The sequence below is a fragment of the Mobula birostris genome, chromosome 8 (assembly GCF_030028105.1).
Source record: "Mobula birostris isolate sMobBir1 chromosome 8, sMobBir1.hap1, whole genome shotgun sequence".
Lineage (NCBI taxonomy): Eukaryota > Metazoa > Chordata > Chondrichthyes > Myliobatiformes > Myliobatidae > Mobula > Mobula birostris.
The window spans coordinates 111865580-111891486 of record NC_092377.1 but is presented as its reverse complement, the minus strand read 5'-3'; the positions used below and the strand labels follow the sequence as shown (position 1 = coordinate 111891486).

General features: G+C 44.3%; 1 protein-coding gene across 1 annotated transcript in view; it reads left to right on the top strand.

Moving 5' to 3' along the window:
- plg (plasminogen) overlaps positions 1 to 25907 on the top strand; it is a 105531-nt gene that overhangs the window by 65688 nt on the left and 13936 nt on the right. The window contains exons 16-18 of the mRNA XM_072265975.1: positions 5153 to 5290; positions 11963 to 12069; positions 19964 to 20109. Coding sequence (XP_072122076.1) covers positions 5153 to 5290; positions 11963 to 12069; positions 19964 to 20109 — 391 coding nt within the window. The remainder of the gene's footprint in view (positions 1 to 5152; positions 5291 to 11962; positions 12070 to 19963; positions 20110 to 25907) is intronic.

Below are 25907 nucleotides of genomic sequence, written 5' to 3'. Positions count from 1 at the left end.
AGGGTGGTGTAGGCCAGTTCATCAAACTCATGGTAAGTAGTTGCTCCTGGAGGAGAACCACAAGCTTCTGTACCTCCGACCCTAATGGTAGCTGTGAGAAAACGGCATGCCCCATATGGTGGCGAATCCTAGATGGTAGAAGCTGCTTTCTCGAGGCAGAACCTCCTGTCAATGGTGTCAATGGTGGTGGTGGGGGCGGGGGCGGGGCTGTGCCCATGATGGACTGGGCTGTAGCCAAAATTCTCCACAGCCTCTTGCGTTCCTGTACATTGAAAATGTTATACCAGGCCATGATGCAGCCAGTCAGGATACCTTCTGCAGTGCATTGGTAGAAGTTTGTTACAGTGTTTGAAGGCATGCCAAATCTTCCTCAAGCTCGTAAGGAAGTAGAGACCCAAGTGGAGAAGAAGGGTGTTGAGGACTTTGAGGCCATGCACTGGGAGCACATAAAAGGTCTGCATGAGCAGTGGAGGGAGTGAAGCATGCCACAAACTCCTCTCTCATATATTTCCTACTCCATCTGCCATTTTCCAGCTGGTCCAGACCCCGCTGCAAAACCGATTTGTTGGTGAAAAAAATCGGCACGTACGCACATGTGCACATCACATGCGCACACAGGTGCCCTCGCAAGGCTCCATGGTCATGGTAGCCTTTTCTGGGGTAAAGTGTCCCGGGACTTGACTGCTACCTTTGTCCCTTATTTAGGAGTGAGAAAGTTGGCAACCCTAACTGTAAAAGACATGTTGAGGTGAGTTTAACCCTACTTGAACACCCCCCCCCACCCCCAGTCGGCCGGTCCGCAAGAGTATTGTCAATATTAAAGCGGTCCGCGGTGCAAAAAAGGTTGGAGACCCCTGTCCTACAGCACTTCACCTGTCGCTAAGGATGATTTAAATATCTCTCCTAGGGCCCCGGTAATTTCTGCACTGGCCTCCCAAAGGACCTGAGGGACCACCTTGTCAGGCCCTGGGGATTTGTCCACCCTAATTTTGTCTCAAGATAGCAAACAACCTCCTCCTATGAAATCTGTATGAAATCCATGATGTTGAGGTAGTTTTGAAAAAAATGTATTTAAGGCCTCCCCCACCTCTTTGGCTCGACGTTTAGATTACCATTCTGGTCTTCCAGAGTCTAATTTTGCTCTTAATATGTCTCTTAATATATTTATCTGTTAAAGATGGCGCTGGTAACTGGCGACTTCGCGCGTGCTCTCCTGAGCAAACTGCCCTCTCCACTATCCTATACCCGAGAAACCCTTCTAAACCTCCAATCTAGCAAGATCAAGATCAATAACACCCTGGCAAAGCTACTGACCCAGCTGGAGACCACCGTGCCAGAACTGCTGCTTAAACTCCAGACCGCACCTGGACCCGACAAGCGAGGCCCACCACATTCCCGGAGACCCGCGGTCTGCTACTGTGCCGGAGTGCTTGGAGACACGGCCCATTCCGACCAGCACCTCTCTGGAGCAGACAACCACACAGAAGTGACGGCAGAGACCTCAAGGTGCCCCAAACGCTTCCCTGGAGTGACCACCATAAAGCCTCGTTGGTGGCCATCCACAGCTGCCGGAAGTGAGGCCTCCGCTGCTGACCTCAGAAATCGAGCCCGAGGCTCGGCTAAAGCGGAGGCCTCCACAACCGTGACTCAGCTTAAGGACTTGTTTCAGCCAGGAGCCCGGCCATCCAGGAATAAATGTCGGCTTCGGGGCCCAACCCAATTGACAGCCCAGGCCCCCGGCAGCTGGAAGTGACAGCGGAGCCTCCCCCGTTACTCGGCCCGACCTGGCACGCACGACGACGCGACCCGCCGATCGATTCCCACGGGACGCATCAACCTATCTCAAAGAGCTGACAACAACACACTGCATCAATGGAGACCTGGAAAGATGCACTTCTTACCGAGGAAGCATGGGAAAAGAGCTGGGCTGCTGGTCAGATTGAAGCTGAGGGGCTTCAGGGTCCCTATGCCCACCATCCTACTAGCTAATGTGCAAGCCATAGAGATCAAGGCGGATGATCTTAAGGGGAGAGTCACCTACTGCAGAGAGATGCAGAACTGCTGTGTATTCTGTTTCACCGAGACCTGGCTCTCCCCTGCCACCCCTGACTGTGCCATCTGACTGGAGGGATTTTCGATCCATCGGATGGACTGCACGGCATCTTCGGGTAAGACGAGGGGAGGTGATGTCTGCCTACTGATCAACACTGGGTGGTGCTCGGACACAGTGGCACTGACAAGCTTCTGCAACCCGGACCTGGAACACCTGTCGGTGAAGTGTCGTCCCTACTATCTGCCACGGGAATTCACCTCAATCGTACTGACAGCGGTCTACATTCCCCCCCAGGCAGACGTGGAGTGTGCTGTGAACATACTGTATGCCAACATCAGTGAACTTGAGACCAGGTATTCGGAGGTTTTGCTCATTACAGCCGGGGTCTTTAACCAGGCCAACCTCAGAAAGGCGCTGTCAAGGATGCCTACCGCTCCGTCCCACGACTTCACTTCGGAAAATCGGACCATCAGGCCATACTCCTCCACCCGGCTTACAAGCTTACAAACACAAACTGAAGCCGGAGGTCAAAAGTAGTGTCGCGTTGGACGGAGGAAACGGATGAGGTCCTCCGTGACTGCTTTGAAGCGGTGGACTGGTTAGTATTCAAGGACTCGGCAGCTAACCTCGATGAGTATGCCTCAGCTGTCACGGACTTTATTTGGAAATGCACGGAGGACTGTGTGTCTTCCAAGACAATCCGGGTATTTCCTAACCGGAAACCCTGGATGAATTATGAGGTCAAGTCCCTTTTAAAGGCTAGAGCTGCGACTTTTAGGTCCAGTGATACCGGTCGCTACACGGAATCCAGGCGTGAACTCCGAAAAGCCATTAATGACGCCAAGAGGCAATATTGAGCCAAGTTGGAAGCCCAGGCTAACTACAGGGATGCCAGTAGACTATGGCAGGGTCTAAATGAGATCACTGGGCGCAAAGAAAAGGCTGGGAATATCAATAACATTGGCACTTCTCTTCCTGACGAACTTAAAGTATTCTATGCAAGATTCAAACAGAAGAGGAGCATCCTGCTCCCTCCGGATGAACCGGACCTGGTGACACCAAGATCCATTGTCACCGAGGAGGACGTTAGAAGGGCCTTCCTGAAGATAAATCCAAGGAAGGCGATGGACCCAGATAGTGTCCCAGGACGGGTCTCCGGGCCTGTGCAAACGAGCTAGCTGGAGTGTTTGCTGACATCTTCAACTGCTCCTTGCTTCAGTCTAAGATCCCCTCATGTCTTAAGAAGGCAACGATAATCTGAGTGCCGGAGAAGAGCAAGGTGGCATGCCTGAACGACTATCGACCTGTGGCTCTGACATCAATTGCTATGAAGTGCTTCGAGAGATTGGTTATGGCACACATCAACCACAGCCTACCAGTCAACCTCGATGCTTTGCAATTCGCCTACCGGAGCAACAGGTCAACGGCAGATGCCATCTCTCTGTCCTACATTCCTCCTTAGAGCACCTGGAGAATAAAGACACATACATAAGGCTCCTTTTCATTGACTACAGCTCTGCCTTTAATACCATCATTAAAAATAAACTGATTCCTAAGCTCCGGAACCTGGGCCTTAGCACACAGATCTGCAGCTGGATCTTCAACTTCCTCACAGACAGGACCCGGGCTGTAAAAATAGGGGACAAGCTCTCCTCTACAATCACTCTGAGCACTGGTGCCCCACAAGGCTGTGTGCTCAGCCCCCTGCTGTACTCACTGTACACCCATGATTGTGTAGCCAAGTTTCCATCAAACTCAATATATAAGTTTGCTGATGACACAACAATTGTAGGCCGTATCTCGGGTAATGATGAGTTTGAGTACAGAGAGGAAATTAAAAACCTGATGGCATGGTGCGAAGACAATAATCTATCCCTCAACGTCAGCAAGACGAAGGAATTGGTTGTTGACTTCAGAAGGAGTAGCGGACCGCACGACCCAATTTACATCGGTGGTGCACAAGTGGAATAGGTCAAAAGCTTTAAGTTCCTCGGGGTCAATATCACAAATGACCTGACTTGGTCCAATCAAGCAGAGTTCACTGCTAAGAAGGCCCACCAGCGCCTTTACTTCCTGAGAAAACTAAAGAAATTTGGCCTGTCCCCTAAAACCCTCACTAATTTTTATAGATGTACCGTAGAAAGCATTCTTCTAGGGTGCATCACAACCTGGTATGGAATTTGTCCTGTCTAAGACCGAAAGAAGCTGCAGAAGATCGTGAACACGGCGCAGCACATCACACAAACCAATCTTCTGTCCGTGGACTCACTTTACACCGCACGCTGTCAGAGCAGTGCTGCCAGGATAATCAAGGACACGACCCACCCAACCAACACACTTTTCGTCCCTCTTCCCTCCGGGAGAAGGCTCAGGAGCTTGAAGACTCATATGGCTAGATTTGGGAACAGCTTCTTTTCAACTGTGATAAGACTGCTGAATGGATCCTAACCCGGATCTGGGCCGTGCCCTCCAAATATCTGGACCTGCCTCTCGTTTTTTTTTGTAATACCTTACTTTCCCTTTTTCTACTTTCTATTTATGATTTATAATTTAAAATTTTAATATTTACTAATTTTAACTATTTTTAATATTTTTAATATTTAATATTTGTAATCCAGGGAGTGGGAAGCGCAGAATCAAATATCGCTGTGATGATTGTACGTTCTAGTATCAATTGTTTGGGGACAATAAAGTATAATGTATAGAATCCCTGAGGGTACTCCTCCACCTTGTCTGCTAAAGCAACCTCATGCCTTCTTTTTCCTCTCCTATTTTCTTTCTTGTACTCCATAAGCACCTCCTGTGATGGACTGGGCTATATCCACCACTTTTCGTAAGGTTTTCTGTTCATGGATTCCACAAAAGCTGGTTGGAAATAAGTCATTTACAGACTCTCTCCGAAAACTTCACACTAATTCTCTCCCCTCACTTGAGATACTCCAACCTCATTTTCTGAGCTATGCTCCTAATAATTCATTAACTTTGCTAATTAAAATACCATAGGACGTATTACTGTGTTAAAGAGGAAATGTAAATAAATACTTTTTTTCTGTTTAAAAGACAGAGACAAGATATTGATAGCTACTTCTATCATTTCAGGTTATATGGACCTTCAGCTCTCAAAATCTACCTTGGAATACACAAAGAGAGTGCCAGGGAACCATCAAGACAAATAAGAGATGTTGAAGATTATTTTGCTCATCCCCGGAGTGACCTTGCCTTGTTAAAGCTCCAACGGTACATATTTGCATTTTCTTAAATATTTCCTAAAGATTTTCTTAAAGAATTCTGAAAGCCATGATAGAATGGTGGAGCAGACTTGCTGAACAGAATGGTCTAATTCTGCTCCTATGCCTTTGGGTCTCATAGACTTTCAAGTTAACTTTTAAGTTTATTACCATATGCACAAGTACATGTGGAATGTGGAATGACAATCTTACTGGCAGCAACATCACATGGACACATCATCATATAAGCAGCTTCCCAGGGAAAAAATAGAACAAACATGTATTATAGACAATTTTTGCAAGAAAGAATAACAAATGCCCATTTTAATGCGAGGTGACTATAGTGATTAGGGTTGTGCAGGTTGTTTTAAGAACCAAGTGATTGAAGGGAAGTAGCATCACTCTAATCCCAAGCAGTAGCCACTTCCAGCAAGAGAGTCTGTAACCTCCTACCTTGGCATTCAATATTTAAGTCGCCGTTGACTCAACTGTTGGATCAGACTCTTTAACTCTTAGATTAAACTGTTTAATTGTTATTTTCTTTCCAGTGTAACATGTAATTATTTGCTTCTATTTTAAGTAGCTCTTATATACATTTGTACATGCAACAGTTTATCATGCTTCCTTTTGCACAATACTGTAGTAATTTTATGTGTTGCACTGTATTACTGCCTCAAAAAAAACAGATTTCATGATGGATACAAGTGATAGTAAACCTGATTCTGATATGGCTCTCTATTGTGGACTGAGAGTGAAGTGAATATTAATTATCACTTATCATCCTCTACCAAACATTGCAGACGTCTTGCAGGTGCTAATTTACTGATTGAGGATTTTGTGAATGAAAGTATAGAGATGAGGACAGATTTCTTTAGCTGGAGGGTGGTGAATGTGTGGAATTCATTGCCACAGATGGCCTTAGAGGCCAAGCCTCTGGGTATGTTTGAATCGGAGATTGATAGGCTCTGTATTAGTAAGGGTGTGAAGGGTTATGGGGAAAAGGCAGGAGAAAGGGCCTGAGAGGAATAATAACGCAGTCATATTGGAATAGTGGAGAAGATGTTGGAGAATCGATGTTGTCATTTAAAGTTAAATTGGATAGATATATGGACAGGAAAGGAATGGAGGGTTATGGGCTGAGTGCAGGTCAGTGGGACTAGGTGAGAGTAAGAGTTCGGCACGGACTAGAAGGGCCGAGATGGCCTGTTTCCGTGCTGTAATTGTCATATGGTTATATGGTTAAGATTTGATAGCCCAAGTGGCCTCATTCTAAGGAAACTGGCATGAAGTCTATGGAATTAAGGGAAACAAGTAGTGAGATCATGGAAACTGTACAGATTGAAAAGGAGGAGGTCCTTGCTGGCTTGAGGAAAATTAAAGTGGATAAATCCCCGGGACCTAACAGGGTGTTCCCTCGGACCTTGAAGGAGACTAGTGTTGAAATTGCAGGGGCCCTGGCAGAAATATTTAAAATATCGCTGTCTACAGGTGAGGTCCGGAGGGTTGGAGAGTGGCTCATGTTGTTCCGTTGTTTAAAAAAGGATCGAAAAGTAATCCGGGAAATTATAGGCTAGTAAGTTTAATGTCGGTAGTAGGTAAGTTATTGGAGGGAGTACTAAGAGACAGAATCTACAAGCATTTGGATAGACAGGGACTTATTAGGGAGAGTCAACATGGCTTTGTGCGTAGTAGGTCATGTTTGACCAATCTATTGGAGTTTTTCGAGGAGGTTACCAGGAAAGTGGATATTGTCTACATGGACTTCAGTAAGGCCTTTGACAAGGTCCCGCATGGGAGGTTAGTTAGGAAAATTCAGTCGCTAGGTATACATGGAGAGGTGGTAAATTGGATTAGACATTGGCTCAATGGAAGAAGCCAAAGAGTGGTGCGATCCATCTCTGCACCTCTTCTGCCAAGCTCCAACCTCAGGTCTGATACTGTTGCTCCCTCTGAGGATGAAAATTGGGGCTGTAGGAAAGATGAGCAACCGAATCGTGTTTATGGAGCCATTCAAGAGGGGGGAGAGAAGGGAATTGTATGTAGTTGTAATTGGGGATCGAATAGTTAGCAAAGTAGGCACAATTCCCTTTCACAAGCATGAGAGTGTTGAAGGCTTTGTTGTCATTTGACCTGCTGAAGAATTTGGAGTGGTTAGGGAATAATCCATGTGGGTACCAACAACACAGGAGAAAGGTTCTGCTGAGAGAATTTGAGCAGCTAGGGACTAAATTAAAATGCGGCACTACAAAAGGTAGTAAGCTTTGGATTGTTACTTTAACCACGTACAAATTGGCACAGAGTAAATAAGATCAAAGAATTCATTATGTGGCTCAAAGATTGGTGTGGGAGAAGAAAAACTGAATTTGTGGGACATTAGCATCAGTACTGGGGAAGGAGGGAGCTGTTCTGATGGGAAGGGCTCCACTTGAACTATGCTGGGACTAGGGTCCTGACTGTGGATAGGGCTTTATCAAATTGAATTCTGGAGTGGTGGGGGGGTTGGATTCAACAGCTTGGAAAAGTGAGGATAAAGTAAAAGGGAAGGAGAGTGCAGGAGAGATTACTGAATAAAAAAAAGACAAAGACATTAGAAGAAATTTTACTTCTGGTAACTTAAAGACAAAATTGAAAAGGTTGATGAATACAGGACTGAAGGTGTTACATCTGAATGCACATAATATATGGAATAAGGTAGATGATCTTGTAGCACAGTTCGAGATTGACAGATATGACAATGTGGACATCACTGCGTTGTGGCTGAAAGAAGTAACAGTACGGAGCTTAACATCCAAGGATACACATCGTATAGGATGGACAGGCAGAATGGCAGGGGGTTGCAGGGGTGGGGGGGGGCTCTGTTGGTAAAAAATGAAATTAAAACCGTAGAGAGAAGTAACAGGATCAGAAGATGGAGAATCATTGTAGGTAGAATAAAGGAACTGCAAGAGTAAAAACACCCAGATGGGAGTTATATACAAGCCTCCAAACTGTATGCCAGGATGTGGGATACAAACCCAACAGAAGATAGAAAAGCCATGTAAGAGGGGCAATGTTATGATAGTCATGGAGATTTCAATGTGCAGGTAGATTGGGAAAACAGGTTGGTTTGAATTGCAGGAGGGGCACTTTATAGCATGTTTATGAGATAGCTTTTTACGGCAGCTTGTGGTTGAGCCCACTGGGGAAAAGGTAATTCTGGTTTAGGTACTGTGTAAAGAACCAGATTTGATTAGGAAGCTTAAGGTAGAGGAACCCTTCAGAGCCAGTAATCGTTATGTAATAGAATTTATCCTGTAGTTTTAGCAGGAGAGGATGTATCAGTGTTACAATAGAGTAAATGGAATTCCACAGGCATGAGAAAGGAGCTGACCAAAGTTTATTGGAAAAGGACAACAGCAGGGATGATGGCAGAGCAGAAATAGCTACTGTTTCTGTGAGCAATGCAGAAGACGCAGGATCAGTTCAGTCCAAAAAAGAAGAAGCATTCAAAATGGAGGTTGATGCAACTGTGGCTGACAAGGGATATCAAAGGCAGCTAAAAACAAAAGTTGGAGGACTGAGATGTTTTTAAAAACCACCAGAAGGCAATTAAAAAGCAATAAGGAGGGAAAAGATGAAATATAAAGGTAAGCTAGTTAATAATATAAGGAGATACCAAAAGTTATTTCAATATATAAAAAAGTAATGTTCCCCAATGTTCTGAAAGAGGGAGCTGAAGAAATTGTGAAATTGTGATCTTTCAAGAATTACTAGATTCTGAATTGGTTCCAGAGGACTGGAAAATTGCAAATATCACTCCATTCTTTAAGAAGGGAGGGAGGGAGAATTATCCTGGCCAGTGGCTGGAAAGATCTTGGAGTCCATTATTAAGAATGAGGCTTCAGGGTATTTGAAGGCACATGATAAAATAGGCCAAAGTCAGCATGGTTTCCTTTAGGGGAAATCTTGCCTGACAAACCTGTTGGAATTCTTTGAGGAAATAACAGGCAGGATAGATAAAGGAGAGTTAGTGGATGTTGTTTACTTGGATTATCAGACGGCCTTTGACAAGGTGCTGCACATCAAACTGCTAAAAAAGGAAGGTAAGAGCCCATGCTATTGCAGGAAAAATACCATCACAGAAAGAAGATTGACTAACTGGCAGGAGGCAAAGAGTGGGAATAAAGGGGACTTCTTCTAGTTGGTTGCCAGTGACTAGCATTGTTCTTCAGAAGACAGTCAAGTCTTCGGAAGACAGGTACAAGAGGAAGCTTGAGTGGAAACTTCAGCAGGACAACATGAGAGAGGTCTGGAGGGGGATGAGGACCATCACTGGGTTCCGGCAAACTAGCAACAGAGGAGCTGAGGGCAGTGTGGACAGGGCCAACGAACTTAACCTGTTCTTTAACAGATTTGACATTGTGACCCCTGCCCATCCCCCACATGAGCCATCTGTTGTCAGCCCCCAACCAACACATATTCCACTCTCCCCTCCTACCCCTCCTCATAGTCCCCCACCTTGCTCTCATGACTATACCCCTCCCCCACACAAAACCACCGCGGTGGGCTTCACGGCTGAACAGGTGAGAGGACAGCTGAAACCTCTCAACCCAAGCAAGGCTGCAGTACCGAGGTGCTCAAAGCCTGTGCCCCTCAGCTATGTGGAGTACTTCGCCATGTATTCAACCTGAGCCTGAGGCTCCGGAGGGTTCCTGTACTGTGGAAAATGTCCTGCCTCGTCCCTGTGCCGAAGACGCCGCGCCCCAGCGGCCTCAATGACTACAGACCGGTAGCATTGACCTCCCACATCATGAAGACCCTGGAGAGACTTGTTCTGGAGCTGCTTCAGCCTATGGTCAGGCCACACTTAGATCCCCTCCAGTTCGCCTACCAGCCCCAACTAGGAGTTGAGGATGCCATCGTCTACCTGCTGAACTGTGTCTACGCCCACCTGGACAAGGCAGCGAGCACTGTGAGGGTCACGTTTTTTGACTTCTCCAGTGCATTCAACACCATCCGCCCTGCTCTGCTGGGGGAGAAGCTGACAGCGATGCAGGTGGATGCTTCCCTGGTGTCATGAATTCTTGATTACCTGACTGGCAGACCACAGTACGTGTGCTTGCAACACTGTGTGTCTGACAGAGTGATCAGCAGCACTGGGGCTCCACAGGGGACTGTCTTGTCTCCCTTTCTCTTCACCATTTACACCTCAGACTTCAACTACTGCACAGAGTCTTGTCATCTTCAGAAGTTTTCGTATGACTCTGCCATAGTTGGATGCATCAGCAAGGGAGATGAGGCTGAGTACAGGGCTACGGTAGGAAACTTTGTCACATGGTGTGAGCAGAATTATCTGTAGCTTAATGTGAAAAAGACTAAGGAGCTGGTGGTAGACCTGAGAAGAGCTAAGGAACTGGTGACCCCTGTTTCCATCCAGGGGGTCAGTGTGGACATGGTGGAGGATTACAAATACCTGGGGATACAAATTGACAATAAACTGGACTGGTCAAAGAACACTGAGGCTGTCTACAAGAAGGGTCAGAGCCGTCTCTACTTCCTGAGGAGACTGAGGTCCTTTAACATCTGCCGGACGATGCTGAGGATGTTCTACGAGTCTGTGGTGGCCGGTGCTATCATGTTTGCTGTTGTGTGTTAGGGCAGCAGGCTGAGGGTAGCAGACACCAACAGAATCAACAAACTTATTCGTAAGGCCAGTGATGTTGTGGGGATGGAACTGGACTCTCTCACGGTGGTGTCTGAAAAGAGGATGCTGTCTAAGTTGCATGCCATCTTGGTCAATGTCTCCCATCCACTACATAATGTACTGGGTGGGCACAGGAGTATATTCAGCCAGAGACTCATTCCTCCAAGATGCAGCACAGAGCGTCATAGGAAGTCATTCCTGCCTGTGGCCATCAAACTTTACAACTCCTCCCTTGGAGGGTCAGACACCCTGTGCTGATAGGCTGGTCCTGGAAAATTCATAATTTACTGGCATAATTTACATATTGCTATTTAACTATTTATGGTTCTATTACCATTTATTATTTATGGTGCAACTGTAATGAAAACCAATTTCCCCCGGGATCAATAAAGTATGACTATGACTATGACTATGAGTCCGCTTCTTTTCACGTAGTGATTTCACGTCAGTGATTTGAATAATGGAATTGATGGCTTTCTGATCAAATTTGCAGATGATACAACGAAAGGTGGAGGGGCAAGTAGTGTTGAGGAAGCAGGGACTTAGACAGATTTGGAGAATTGGCAAAGAAGTGGCAGATGGAATACAGTATCAAGAAGTGTATAGTCATACATGTTAGTAGAAGAAATAGAAGTGTAGTCTATTTACTAAACTCAGAAATCAGGGGTGCAAATTGACTTGAGAATCCTTGTGCAGGATTTCCTAAAGGTTAACTTGCAGGTTAAGTCAGTGGTGAATCAGTAGAATTCATTGCCACAGAAGGCTGTGAAAGCCAAGTCATTCGGTATATTTAAAACAGAGGTTGATAGATTCTTGATTTGTAAGGGTGTCAAAGGTTATAGGGAGAAGAGAGGAGAATGGGGTTGCGAGGGATAATAAATCAGCTAATATTGAATGTTGGAGCAGACTTGGTGGTTTGAATAGCCAAATTCTGCTCCTTTATCTCTGTGTCATATGCCTTATGACACCAGTAATTCAAATTGCACCTTTTGATTTCAGGCCAGCGGTCGTGAACAACGAGGTCAATATAGTCTGCCTGCCTGAATCGGGTTTTATATTATCGAGTGGAGCAGAATGCTACGTTACAGGCTGGGGTGATACACAAGGTACATTGGTGCACTGTATGCATATTTGAGTCCTTTTTATGAACACACATACTGTTGTTTTCCTTCCTTCTCCTAAGTTAGATTTTCCTGGGCTGGTCCCTGCAGCTTGCATGCTAAAATCTTTCTTGGTTGATCAAAGCTGTTTGACCACATGAGGCATCTCCAATAGCAGCTAACTCCGCTCTGCATAATCCAACACCAAAAGAAGTCCTCAAGCAGGCTGGAGAGCCAAAATTCCAGGAAAGGAAGATCTGCTAACTTGGACAACTGTCCCACTGGCACTGGATACAGCCATTCCATTATCACTAAAACTATTCTCAGTGCCCAAATGCCACTAGACCAAAGGAGTCCTTGGAGAGCTGATGGGCAGGTGAAATTGCATGGTTACAGGGAAATAACGAGAGTGGGGAAGAAACTGATGGGCTTGTTATGCTGGTAGCCAGCATAACCTTGAGAGGTTGAATGGCCTCCCTCAACTTTGGAGTAAGTCATTCGCCAAGACCCCTTGGGAGCTGCCAGTAAAGTAATGCTGTCCTGTAGAACATAGAACATACACTCAGTTCCCACTTTACTTGGTACCTCCTGAGTGTATGTTTGTGGTCTTCTGCTGCTGTTGCCCATCCATGTCAAGGATCAGTGTGTTGTTCATTCCGAGGTGCTCTTCTGCACATCACAGTTGTAATGCATAAGTATCTGAGTTGCTGTCATCTTCTTGTCAGTTTGGACTTGCCTGGCCATTGTCCTCTGAGTTTGCTCATTAACAGGGCATTTTCGCCCACAGAAATACTGTTCACTGTATGGGTTTTTTGCACCATTTTCTGTAAACTCTAGAGACTATTATGTCTGAAAATTCCCAGGAAATCAGCAGTTCCTGAGATACTCAAACCACCCTGTCTGGCACCAACAATCATTCCACAATCAAAGTCACTTAGATCACATTTCTTCCCCATTCTGATGTTTGGTCTGAACGCCTTGACCATCTCTGCATGCTTTTATGTATTGAGTTGCTGCCACATGATTGTCTGATTGAATATTTGCATTAATGAGCAGGTGTAGATGTGTACAGGTGTGCCTAATAAAGTGGCCACTGAATCTAGAATATTACAGCACAGTGCAGACCCTTTGGCCCATGACGTTGTTCTCTCCTGCATAGCCCTCCATTTTTCCTTTATCCATGTGCCTACCCAAGAGTCTCTTATATGTTCCTAATGTATCTGCCTCGACCAACACCCCTGGCAGTGTGTTCAACTTCACCAACTTCAGCAGATCTAAGGATGTGAATCCTAAGATCCCTCTGTTTCTCCACACTGCTAAGTACCCAGCCATTTACTATGGTCACTCTGCTTGACAGGTGAGACTTGTGGCTGTGAAACAATGAGAATGAGAATCAGAATCAGCTTTATCATCACTGGCATGTGTCGTGAAATTTGTTAACTTAGCAGCAGCAGTTCAATGCAATACATATAGAAACAAATAAATATCTTACAGAAAAAATATATATGTTGAATAAATTAAAAATAATGCAAAAACAGAAATAATATATATTTTAAAAAGTGAGGTAGTATTCACGGGTTCAATGTCCATTTAGGAATCGTATGGCAGAGGGGAAGAAGCTGTTTCTGAATAGCTGAGTGTGTGTCTTCAGGCTTCTGTATCTTCTTCCTCCTTCCTGACGGTAACAACGAGAAGAGGGCATGCCCTGGGTGATGGGGATTCTTAGTAATGGACATTGCCTTTCTGAGGCACTGCTCCCTGAAGATGTCTTGGGTACTATGAAGGCTAGTACCAAGATGGAGCTGACTAATTTTACTACTCTCTGTACCTTCTTTCGGTCCTGTGCAGTAGCCCCTACCCCCATGCCAGACAGTGAAGCAGCCTGTCAGAATGTTCTCCATGGTACATCTATAGATGTTTTCGAGGGTTTCAGTTGACAAATCAAATCCCTTCAAACTCCTAATGAAATATAGCTACTGCCTTGCCTTCTTTAAAGCTGCAGTGATATGTTGGGACCAGGTTAGATCCTCAGAGATCTTGACACCCAGGAATTTGAAAGTGCTCACTCTCTCCACTTCTGATCCCTCTATGAGCATTGGATTTTGTTCCCTTGGTTCTACCCTTCCTGAAGTCCACAATCAGCTCTTCCATCTTACTGACAATAAGTACAGGATTGTTACTGTGACACCACTCAACTAGCTGGCATATCCTCACTCCTGTATGTCCTCTCTTCACCATCTGAGATTTTACCAACAATGGTTGTATCATCAGCAAATCTATAGATGGTATTTGAGCTATGCCTAGGCGCACAGTCGTGTGTATAGAGAGAGTACAGCAGTGGGCTAAGCACACACCCCTGAGGTGCACCAGTGTTGATCGTCAGCAAGGAGGAGATGTTATCACCAATCTGCACAGATCGTGGTCTTCTGGTTAGGAAGTCGAGGATCCAATTGCAGAGGAAAGTACAAGGGCCCAGGATCTGCAACTACTCAATCAGGATTGTGGGAATGATGGTGTTAAATGCTGAGCTATAGTCGACGAACAACATCCTGACATAGATGTTTGTATTGTCCAGGTGGTCTAAGGCCGTGTAGAGAGTCGTTGAGATTGCGTCAGCTGCAGACATACTGGCGATAGGCAAATTGCAATGGGTCCAGGTCCTTGATGAGGCAAGAGTTGATTCTAGCCATGAGCAACCTCTCAAATCGTTTCATCACTGTAGACGTGAATGCTGCTGGGTGATAGTCATTAAGGTGGTTCACACTACTCTTAGGCACCGGTATAATTATTGCCCTTTTGAAGCAGGTGGGAACTTCCGACCATAGCAGTGAGAGGTTGGAAATGTCCTTGAATAGTCCTTCGAGTTGGTTGGCACAAATTTTCAGAGCCTTACCAGGTACTCCATTGGGACCTGCCACCTTGTGAGGGTTCACCCTCCTGAAAGACGACCTAACATCTGCCTCTGAGACAGATATCACAGGATCACTGGCTGCACTATGGATCTTCACAGCTGTACTTATATATTCCCTTTCAAAGCGTGCATAGAAGGCACTGAGCTCATCTGGTAATGAAGCATCACTGCCATTCATCCTATTGGGTTTTGCTTTGTAGGAAGTAATGTCTTGTAAATCCTGCCAGAGTTGACGTGTATCCGACTCACCTGCATGCTCAGTCAGAATTGTCTCTTTGCCCTTGCAATAGCCCTCCGCAAATCATGTCTAGTTTTCCTGTACAGACCTGGGTCACCAGACTTAAATGCTACAGATCTCACCCTCAGCAGATGACGTACCTCCTGATTCATCCACAGCTTTTGGTCTGGGAATGTACAGCAAGTTTTCGTAGGCACACACTCATCCACACAGGTTTTAATAAAGTCGGTAAGAACTGTGGCATATTCATCCAGATTCGAAGATGGATCCCTGAATACAGTCCAGTCCACCGATTCAAAGCAGTCCTGTAGATGCTCCTGTATCCATAATTTCTTGGTCCTCACTACTGGTGCTGCAGTCTTCAGTCTCTGCCAATGATCAGGAAGTAGAAGTACAGCCAGGTGATCAGACTTCCCGAAGTGAGGGTTGATCACAATAAGGTCGAATTGAGGAACAATCTCAGGTTCTGGGGTCTCCTCCGTTGTGGTTATAGGAGCTGGCTCTGGGAATGCTGCAAGTGCCCCTGACCAGTCTAGACACACTTCTTCTCGAACAGTTGACTCTGAGTGCATGGGCAGCCTTGCAGCACCTGGTTCATGGCTTTCTGCCAGAGTACAGGTGCAGATGCTATTCCAAAAATTCAAGTCTGGCAACGCAGGCCTGTACCAGAAAACCAGGTAAGATTTGCAGAGGGCTATTTCAAGGCCGAAGGGACAATTTCAAATGAGGTTGGAGGTGATATCAGATGCACGGCAACTCTGGCAGGGACTGCAAGGCATTACTTCCCACAAAGTGAAACCCAATAGTATGAATGGCAGCGATGCTTCACTACCAGATGAACTCAACACCTATGCACGCTTTAAAAGGGAGAACACAACTACAGCTGTGAAGATCCCTGCTGCCTGTGATCTCAGTCTCAGAAGCCGATGTTACACTGTCTTTAAAGGGAGTGAACCCTCACAAAGCAGAAAGTCCTGATGGAATACCTGATAAGGCTCTGAAAACCTGTGCCAGCCAACTAGCAGGAGTATTCAAGGACATTTTCAACCTCTCACTGCTACTGGCAGAAGTTCCCACTTGCTTCAAAAAGGCAACAATTATATCAGTGCCAAAGAAGAATATTGTGGGCTGCCTTAATGACTATCACCCGGTAGCACTCACACTGACAGTGATAAAATGCTTTGAGAGGTTGGTCATGACTAGACCAGCAAGGACCTGGATCCATTGCAATTTGCCTAACGTCACAATAGGACAACGGCAGACGCAGTCTCCATGGCTCTTCACAAGGTCTTAGACCATCTAGACAGCACAAGCACCTATGTCAGGATGCTGTTCATTGGCTATAGCTCAGTATTTAACACCATCATTCCCACAATCCTGATTGAGAAGTTACAGAACCTGGGCCTCTGTACCTCCCTCTGTAATTGGATCCTCAACTTCCTAACCAGAAGACCACAGTCTGTGTGGATTGGAGATAACATATCCTCTTCGCTGACGAGCAACACTGGCACACCTCAGGGGTGTGTGCTTAGCCCACTGCTCTACTCTCTGTATACACATGACTGTGTGGCTAGGCATAGCTCAAATACCATCTACAAATTTGCCATTGATACAACCATTGTTGGTAGAATCTCAAGTGGTGACGAGAGGGCGTACAGGAGTGAGATAAGCCAACTCATGGAGTGGTACCGCAGCAACAACCTGGCACTCAAGACGGAAGAGCTGATTGTGGACTTCAGGAAGGATAAGATGAAGGAACACATACCAATCCTCATAGAGGGATCAGAAGTAGAGAGAGTGAGCAGCTTCAAGTTCCTGGGTGTCAGGATCTCTGAGGATCTAACCTGGTCCCAACACATTGATGTAGTCGTAAAGAAGGCAAGACAGCAGCTATACTTTATTAGGAGTTTGAAGCGATTTGGCATGTCAACAAATACACTCAAAAACGTCTGCAGTCGTACCGTGGAGAGCATTCTGACAGGCTGCATCACTGTCTGGTATGGAGGGGCTACTGCACAAGACCAAAAGAAGCTGCAGCAGGTTGTAAATCTAGTCAGCTCCATCTTGGGCACTAGCCTACAAAGTACCCAGGACATCCTTAGATGTCTCAGAAAGGCAGCATCCATTATTAAAGACCTCCAGCATGCCCTTTTCTCACTGTTACCATCAAGTAGGAAGTACAGAAGCCTGAAGGCACATACTCAGCAATTCAGGAACAGCTTCTTTCCCTCTGCCATCCGATTCCTGAATGGACTTTGAAGCTTTGGACACTACCTCACTTTTTTAACATTCAGTATTTCTGTTTTGCACATTTTTTAATAATCTGTTCAATATATGTACTTGATTTACCTGTTTATTTATTATGTTTTATTTTATTTATTATTATTGTTATTATTTCCTCTCTCTGCTAGATTATGTATTGCATTGAACTGCTGCTGCTAAGTTAACAAATTTACATCACATGCCGGTAATAATAAACCTGATTCTGATGCTGAAATAAGCCTATTATAGTGATAAAGCTCTCTGTGAGTATTTATGGTGAGAAGCACTTTAGACTCTTCTTCCATCTCCATCTGTAGATAGACCTCAGCTACAATCACTTTGCCGGTGTTTTCTTCCAGAAAGATTTACAAAAATATCTACTATCCTGGGTAGACGGTTTTGATCTACTTTCAGTACACAGTTGATGGTGACCTTAAAATCACCTCAGATTCTGACAGACCCATACTTGGCTATTGGGACTATTGGTGTTAACCATGGATTCATTCAATCTTAGAATGCATTCCTTCGGCCTCCATACAATCTAGCTCACTGGCTACTTTATCATGGATGGTATAAGGAACTGGATGAGCTTTGTAAAACTTAGGTGTGGCATGTTTAGTTTACCCATGATATGTTTTGAGTTTTCCAGTGCCATCTTTGAACACTACTGTGGTATCATCCAGTCCCTTTCTTAATTCACTTTCAGTTGACTCTACTGCAGGGGGTGTGGCATACAAATGGTTGATGGATACCCAATCAAGTTGTAGTTGTCTCAGCCAATCACAGCCCCACAAGGCTGGCCGCCTGTTTTTTTTTACCACATACAAGCCCAATGTGGCTTGTTGGTTGTTACATTCCACTGTTATGGAAGTCATTCCCACGGGAGTTATCTTTTCTCCAGTGTAAGTCCTTAGTTGGATATCTGCAGGCTTCAGTTCATTATCTTTGAAATGCTGTTCAAAGTCATTTTGTGTGATGAGTGAAACAGCCAGACCAGTATCCAATTCCATTTCAATTAATTTGCTGTTCACATCTGCTCTAAGCCATGTTGCTTCTTTCCTGTTAGTTTTCACAATGTGAATCTCAAGGCTACTCAGTCCTGTATCACTCTCATCATTATCAGATTTTTCATCAACAGCATGCAGATTAGTGCTCTTTTGGAAACTGTTACTTGACTCTTTACCTTTTTCTCTTCCCTGTGTTGTCCATTTATTTTTGTCAGCCCTCATGGTCTTTGCATGTGTCTTACTTTGTTGCATTCTCTGCAAGTTTTGCCTTTAAACCTGCACTGGTCTGGTGTATGTGACCCCCTGCCACAGCAGTAACAAAATTTGTTCAGTCAGGCAGGTTTTCTGTTTAGACATTGCAATTTTGTTCATGTTCACTTTTATTCCTGACTGTAACTCAAATTGCGTTTCCATTGATACAGTGATTTCAACTGCTTTTTTAAATGTGAGTTGTGCTTCAATTAGGAGGCAATTTTGAAAGCTTTCTTGTAAGATTCCACAAACTACACAATCTGTCACTATATCATTAAGCCCATTACTGAAATGACAATACTCAGGCAATTTCTTTAATTCAGCTTTCACATGCTGAAATGCACTCCCCTTCCTTTTGATTTTGCTTATGAAACCTAAAACATTCAGCAGTCAACAATGATTTTGTTTCTAAGTGTTCCTGCATTACATTCATGATATCAGCAAAAGCTCATTTCGGCTGGTTTAGTTGGAGCAGTCAAAGTTGTAAGCAAACTGTATGTTTTCCACCTATTACACTCAGTAACACTAACACTCATTTCTCATTGGCTGTTTCATTTGCATCAAGATACTGTTCAATGCATTCAGTATAAAGCATCCAATTATCTGTTGTGCAATCGAACATGTCTATCCTTGCAATGTAGCCAGCAACTTCCGCTTTTATTTAATTTATTATCACCTGCTATTCACTGTTTATGAATCCATGAATTTCATCCATTTTCTGCCTTTTATTTACCTCACCCATCTCTCTCCCCTTCTGAAGAAACATGTGTTATGCTTTTTTTAAACCCAACCATTTCCCTCTCTCTCTCTTCTGAAAAAAAAGCTGTACTTTTTAAAAAACTCTAATGTCTCATTTCAGCAGGTACGTAGTCGCCTCTGTTATGTTTTGTAATTTCAGAAACTAATTAAAAGAAAATCACATGAGCCTTTACTTCTGTGAGGGGTTCACATAAAATGCGGTGGCATAATGACATATGCCATTCACATACTTTTACATATAATCCATAATGAATTATGTAAACAGCAAAGAATACTTCGTCAGGCAATATATTTACAATATTAGTTCGGTATTACTGAAATATTAAATATGCTACACTTCAGTGGAGTTCATGCTACTTAATTATGGTGAAGATTCTGTTCATGTTGACCTCCACCAGTAAGGTGGTGTTAGTACATCTGTCCTTTCAGTTAATCTGCCGTTTGATTCCATTTTTTTTCTGTGACATTCAGGAACAGGTGGAGCTGGGGTTTTAAAAGAGGCAGGATTCCCTGTGTTTGAAAATAAAGTCTGCAATCGCCCCGAGTACTTGAACGGAAGGGTGAAGAACTCGGAGCTGTGCGCTGGAAATGTGGATGGAGGTGTCGACAGCTGCCAGGTATGTGATCTCTCACCTGGGCACAAAGTGCAGAACGGCTTCCAGTGATGGGTTACATTGACAAGAGGTTACTGTTTGAACTGGTCCCTGTTTTTAACATTCCCGTCCCATCATCTCACTATTACCTCTGGGAACAGACACAGTGGGAGACAAGGAAGTGATAAGTTTCAGGTCCAGGTCATCTACACTACCTGCCTTGAATCCACTTGCACTTTCACTCATTCCTGGTGAAACTCGTGCGAGTCAGGAGCAAGATACTGAGGATGCTCGAAGTCTGAAAAAGTTCTGGTGGGGGTGCAAGGTCTCACTCTGAAATGGTGATAACTTTTTTTGCACAGATACAGCTCAATCTGCTGTTTGTTGCTTTTTAAATGTAATTTGTGAGTTTATCCAACCACTGCATGCTTCATTACTTAATAGCTTCCATTGTTTCTGGCTTCTGATTGAGCTCTTTTTCAGTCTTCGTATAAAATTCAGTAATATTCTGATATATCTTTCTTAAAATCTCCTGGATTCAGTCTACCCATTAACCCTTTCTCATTATACTCGACCTACTGTATAAGACCCACTCCTAATGGAATGTATTTAATGAGTTCACTTAATTAATTTCAAGTTTATTGACATTCAAGGTCCGCGATATCTCGGATCAAGTTCTCGGTATTCTCAAGAGGGAGGGTGAGCAGCCGGATGTCGTGGTCCATGTAGGGACCAATGATGTGGGTAGGAAGAGTGAGGAGGTCCTGAAAGGTGAGTTTAGGGAGTTAGGTGCCAAGTTAAAGGACAGGACCTCCAGGACAGCATTCTCAGGATTGCTATCAGTGCCACATGCAGGCGGGTTTAGAAAAGTAAGATAGCGCAGATCAACACGTGGCTGAAGACATTGTGCAGGAGGGAGGACTTTACATTTATAGATAATTGGGCAGTTTTCCAGGGAATGTGGGACCTGTTCCTGCAGAATTGTTTACATCTGAACTGGAGGGGGACAAATATTTGTGCAGGTAGGTTTGCTAGAGAGGCTCTGGTGGATTTAAACTTGATACAAGGGGGGAGGGGAAACAGAGCGTAGGAACAGATGTAGGGGAGAAGGAAGATAAAGAAAATAGTAAAGTTTTTTGTACTGTTAGTGACAAACAGAGAGAAAGATGTGGAAAATTTCTGAAATGCATTTATTTTAATGCTAGGAGCATTATAAGAAGGGTGGATGAGCTTAAAGCATGGATTGGTACCTGGCAGTATGATGTAGTAGCTATTAGTGAAACATGGTTACAGGAGGGGTGTGATTGGCAACTAAATATTTCTGGATTTAATTGCTTCAGGTGTGATAGAATTAGAAGGACAAGAGGGGGAGGTGTTGCATTGATTGTCAGAGAAAGTATTTCAGTGGTGCTCTGGCAGGATAGATTAGAGGGCTCGTCTAGGGAGGCTATTTGGGTGGATTTGAGAAATGGAAAAGGTGTAATAACACTAATGGGGGTGTATTATAGACCACCAAATGGGCAGCGAGAATTGGAGGAGCAAATTTGTAAGGAGATAGCAGATATTTGTAGTAAGCATAAGGTTGTGATTGTGGGAGATTTTAATTTTCCACACATAGACTGGGAAGCCCATACCGTAAAAGGGCTGGATGGTTTGGAGTTTGTAAAATGTGTGCAGGATCGTTTTTTGCAGCAATTCATAGAGGTACCAACTAGAGAAGGGGCAGTGTTGGATCTCCTCTTAGGGAATGAGATAGGTCAGGTGACAGAGGTTTGTGTTGGGGAGCACTTCGGATCCAGTGATCGCAATGCCATTAGTTTCAGTACAATTATGGAGAAGGATAGGACTGGACCCAGGGTTGAGATTTTTGTTTGGAGAAAGGCTAACTTTGAGGAGATGCGAAAGGAATTAGAAGGAGTGGTTTGGGACAATTTGTTTCATGTGAAGAATGTAATAGAGAAATGGAGGTTATTTAAAGGTGAAATTTTGAGGGTACAGAATCTTTATGTTCCTGTTAGGTTGAAAGGAAAGGTTAAAAGTTTGAGAGAGCCATGGTTTTCAAGGGATATTGGAAACTCGGTTCGGAAAAAGAGAGATATCTACAATAAATATAGGAAGCATGGAGTAAATGAGGTGCTCGAGGAACATAAAGAATGTAGAAAGAATCTTAAGAAAGAAATTAGAAAAGCTAAAAGAAGATATGAGGTTGCTTTGGCAAGTAAAGCCTAGTTTATACTTCTGCATGGACTGGACGCCGTAACCTACGCAAGTGGCCTACGCGTGTTGTGAGCATTTATACTTGTGGGTTGGTGTGTCTGCGTCGCTCGGCAATTCGTGCACATCACGCATGAGCACTCACCTGCCCACGCAAGGCTTCATGGTCATGGTAGCCCTGGGGTAAACAAGATGCCAGCGTCTTTTTTTGTGCAAAATGTGTCCTCCATAATTTCCTTTTGCTATTAATATAACTGTAGAAACCCTTGGGATTCATTTTCACCTTAAGTCTGGTTTATACTTCTGCATCAACGCGTCGCCGCAAACCCTACACAAAGCCAACGTGGAACCCTACGTGAGAGCTTGCATTGCTACGATGTGCACCTCTCTCAAAATATAACCGCGCGTCGCGGCAATGCAGACCGAACAACTGTGATTGGTCTGCTTGGTAGCATCGCATGTCATCCCACGCTGCAATAGCTTCCCATTGGGCGACTGAAGGCAGGGAAGGAACTCTGGCTGCAATGCTTTCCATAAAGGATAGTGAGGGATAAAACTGGTCCCCTGGAGAATTAGAGTGGACAGATATGTGTGGAGCCGAAAGAGATGAGGGAGATTCTGAACAATTTCTTTTCTTTGGTATTCACTAAGAAGTATTTTGAATTGTGTAAGATAAGGGAAACAGGTAGGCAAGTTATGGAAACTATGATGATTAAAGAAGAGGAAGTACTGGCGCTTTTAAGGAATATAAAAGTAGATAAGTCTCCGGGTCCTCACACAATATTAGATTAGATTATGAGAACACTCAGTCCTCTTTTATTGTCATTTAGAAATGAATACATGCATTAAGAAATGATACAATGTTTCTCCGGAGTGATAGCACAGAAAACAGGACAAACCAAAGACTAACACTGACAGAACTACATAATTATAACATATAGTTACAGCAGTGCAAAGCAATACCATAATTTGATGAAGAACAAACCATGGGCCCGGTAAATAAAGTCTCAAAAGTCCCCGAGTCAATTGACTCCCAAGTCCCCGCTAGCAGGCGGGAAAAGGGAGAAACTCCCTGCCATAAACCTCCAGGCACCATCAACTTGCCAATGCCTTGGAAGCAGCCGACCACAGCTGACACTGAGTCTATCCGTCCGAAAAATTCGAGCTTCCGACCAGCCTCCCGAGCACCATCCTCTGCCGACTGCCTTCGACCTCTCCCCGGCCACTGAAACACGCAAAGCTGAGGATTTCGGGGCCTTCTGCTCCGGAGATTCTGGTTACCACACAGTAGCAGTGGCAGCGAAGCAGGCATTTCAGAAATTTCTCCAGATGTTCCTCCGTACTCTCATGTCTGTCTCCATCAAATCAGAATTGTGCACGGTCCCTACTTGACAGATAACAGACATCACCACTGAAGTGGCCGCGCGCGCTGCCATCGCGCCGCCATCTTCTCCTCCTCCTTTATTCCCTGGGACCTTGAGCGAAGTTAGTGTGGAAATATCAGGGGCTCTGACAGAAATATTTCAAATGTCATTAGAAACGGGGATGGTGCCAGAGGATTGGCGTATTGCTCATGTTGTTCCTTTGTTTAAAAAGGGTTCTAAGAGTAAACCTGGCAATTATCGGCCTGTGAGTTTGACATCAGTGGTGGGTAAATTGATGGAAAGTATTCTTAGAGATGGTATATATATAATTATCTGGATAGCAGGGTCTGATTAGGAACAGTCAACATGGATTTGTGCATGGAAGGTCTTGTTTGACAAAACTTATTGAATTTTTTGAAGAGCTTACTAGGAAAGTTGACGGAGTTATAGCAGTGGAAGCTGTCTATATGGACTTCAGTAAGGCCTTTGACAAGGTTCCACACAGAAGGTTAGTTAGGGAGGTTCAATCGTTAGGTATTAGTATGGAAGTAGTAAAATGGATTCAGCAGTGGTTGGATGGGAGACGCCAGAGAATAGTGGTGGATAACTGTGTGACAGATTGGAGGACGGTGTGTAGCGGTGTGCCTCAGGGATCTGTACTGAGTCCAATGTTGTTTGTCATATACCTTAATGATCTGGATGATGGGGTTGTAAATTGGATTAGTAAGTAAACTAGGTGGAGTTGTGGATAACGAAGTAGGTTTTCAAAGCTTGCAGAGAGATTTAGGCCAGTTAGAAAAGTGGGCTGAAAGATGGCAGATGGAGTTTAATGCTGATAAATGTGAGGTGCTACATTTTGGTAGGACTAATCAAAATAGGACATACATGGTAAATGAAGAGGAATGCAGTAGAACAGAGGGATCTAGGAATAATGGTGCATAGTTCCCTGAAGGTGGAATCTCATGTGAATAGAGTGGTGAAGAAAGCTTTTGGTATGCTGACCTTTATTAATCAGAGCATTGCGTATAGGAGTTGGGATGTAATGTTGAAATTGTACAAGGCATTGGCGAGGCCAAATTTGGAGTATTGTGTACAGTTTTGGTCACTGAATTATAGGAAAGATGTCAACAAAATAGAGAGAGTACAGAGAAGATTTACTAGAATGTTGCCTGGGCTTCATCTCCTAAGTTACAGAGAAAGGTTGAACAAGTTGGGTCTTTTTTCTTTGGAGCGTAGAAGGTTGAGGGGGGACTTGATAGAGGTATTTAAAATTACGAGGGGGATAGATAGAGTTGACGCGGATAGGCTTTTTCCATTGAGAGTGGGGGAGATTCAAACAAGAGGACATGAGTTGAGAGTTAAAGGGCAAAAGTTAGGGGTAACATGAGGGGGAACTTCTTTACTCAGAGCGTGGTAGCTGTGTGGAACGAGCTTCTAGCAGAAGTGGTTGAGGCAGGTTCAATGTTGACGTTTAAAGTTAAATTGGATAGCTATATGGACAGGAAAGGAATGGAGGGTTATGGGCTGAGTGCAGGTTGGTGGGACTAGGTGAGAGTAAGAGTTCCGCACGGACTAGAAGGGCCGAGATGGCCTGTTTCCCAGCTGTAATTGTTATATGGTTATATGGTCACATGTATACCGCCAAACAAAACAATGTGCATACTTCATTACTTAAGTTTCCATTGTTTCTGGTTTCAGATTGAGCTATTTTGTCAGTCTTCATATAAAATTCAGTAATATTCTGATATATCTTCCTTAAAGTCGTCTGCTTTCAGACTACCCATTAACCCTTTCTCATTATACTTGACCTACTCTATAAGACCTACCATATAAATGAATGTATTTAATGAATTCAATTAATTCAAGTTTAAGTTTATTGACATTCAACCGTATACATGTAAACCGCCAAACAATGTCGGCGGTTTCCACAACAATTCATATGGAAAGGGTGCAGAGGAGATTTGCAAGGTTATTGCCTGAATTGGGGAGCACGCCTTATGAGAATAGGTTGAGTGAACTCGGCCTTTTCTCCTTGGAGCAGCGGAGGATGAGAGGTGACCTGATAGAGGTGTATAAGATGATGAGAGGCATTGATCATGTGGATAGTCAGAGGCTTTTTCCCAGGGCTGAAATGGCTAACACGAAAGGGCATGGTTTTAAGGTTCTTGGAAGTAGGTACAGAGGAGATGTCGGGGTAAGTTTTTAACACAGAGAATGGTGAGTGTGTGGAATGGGCTGCCGGCG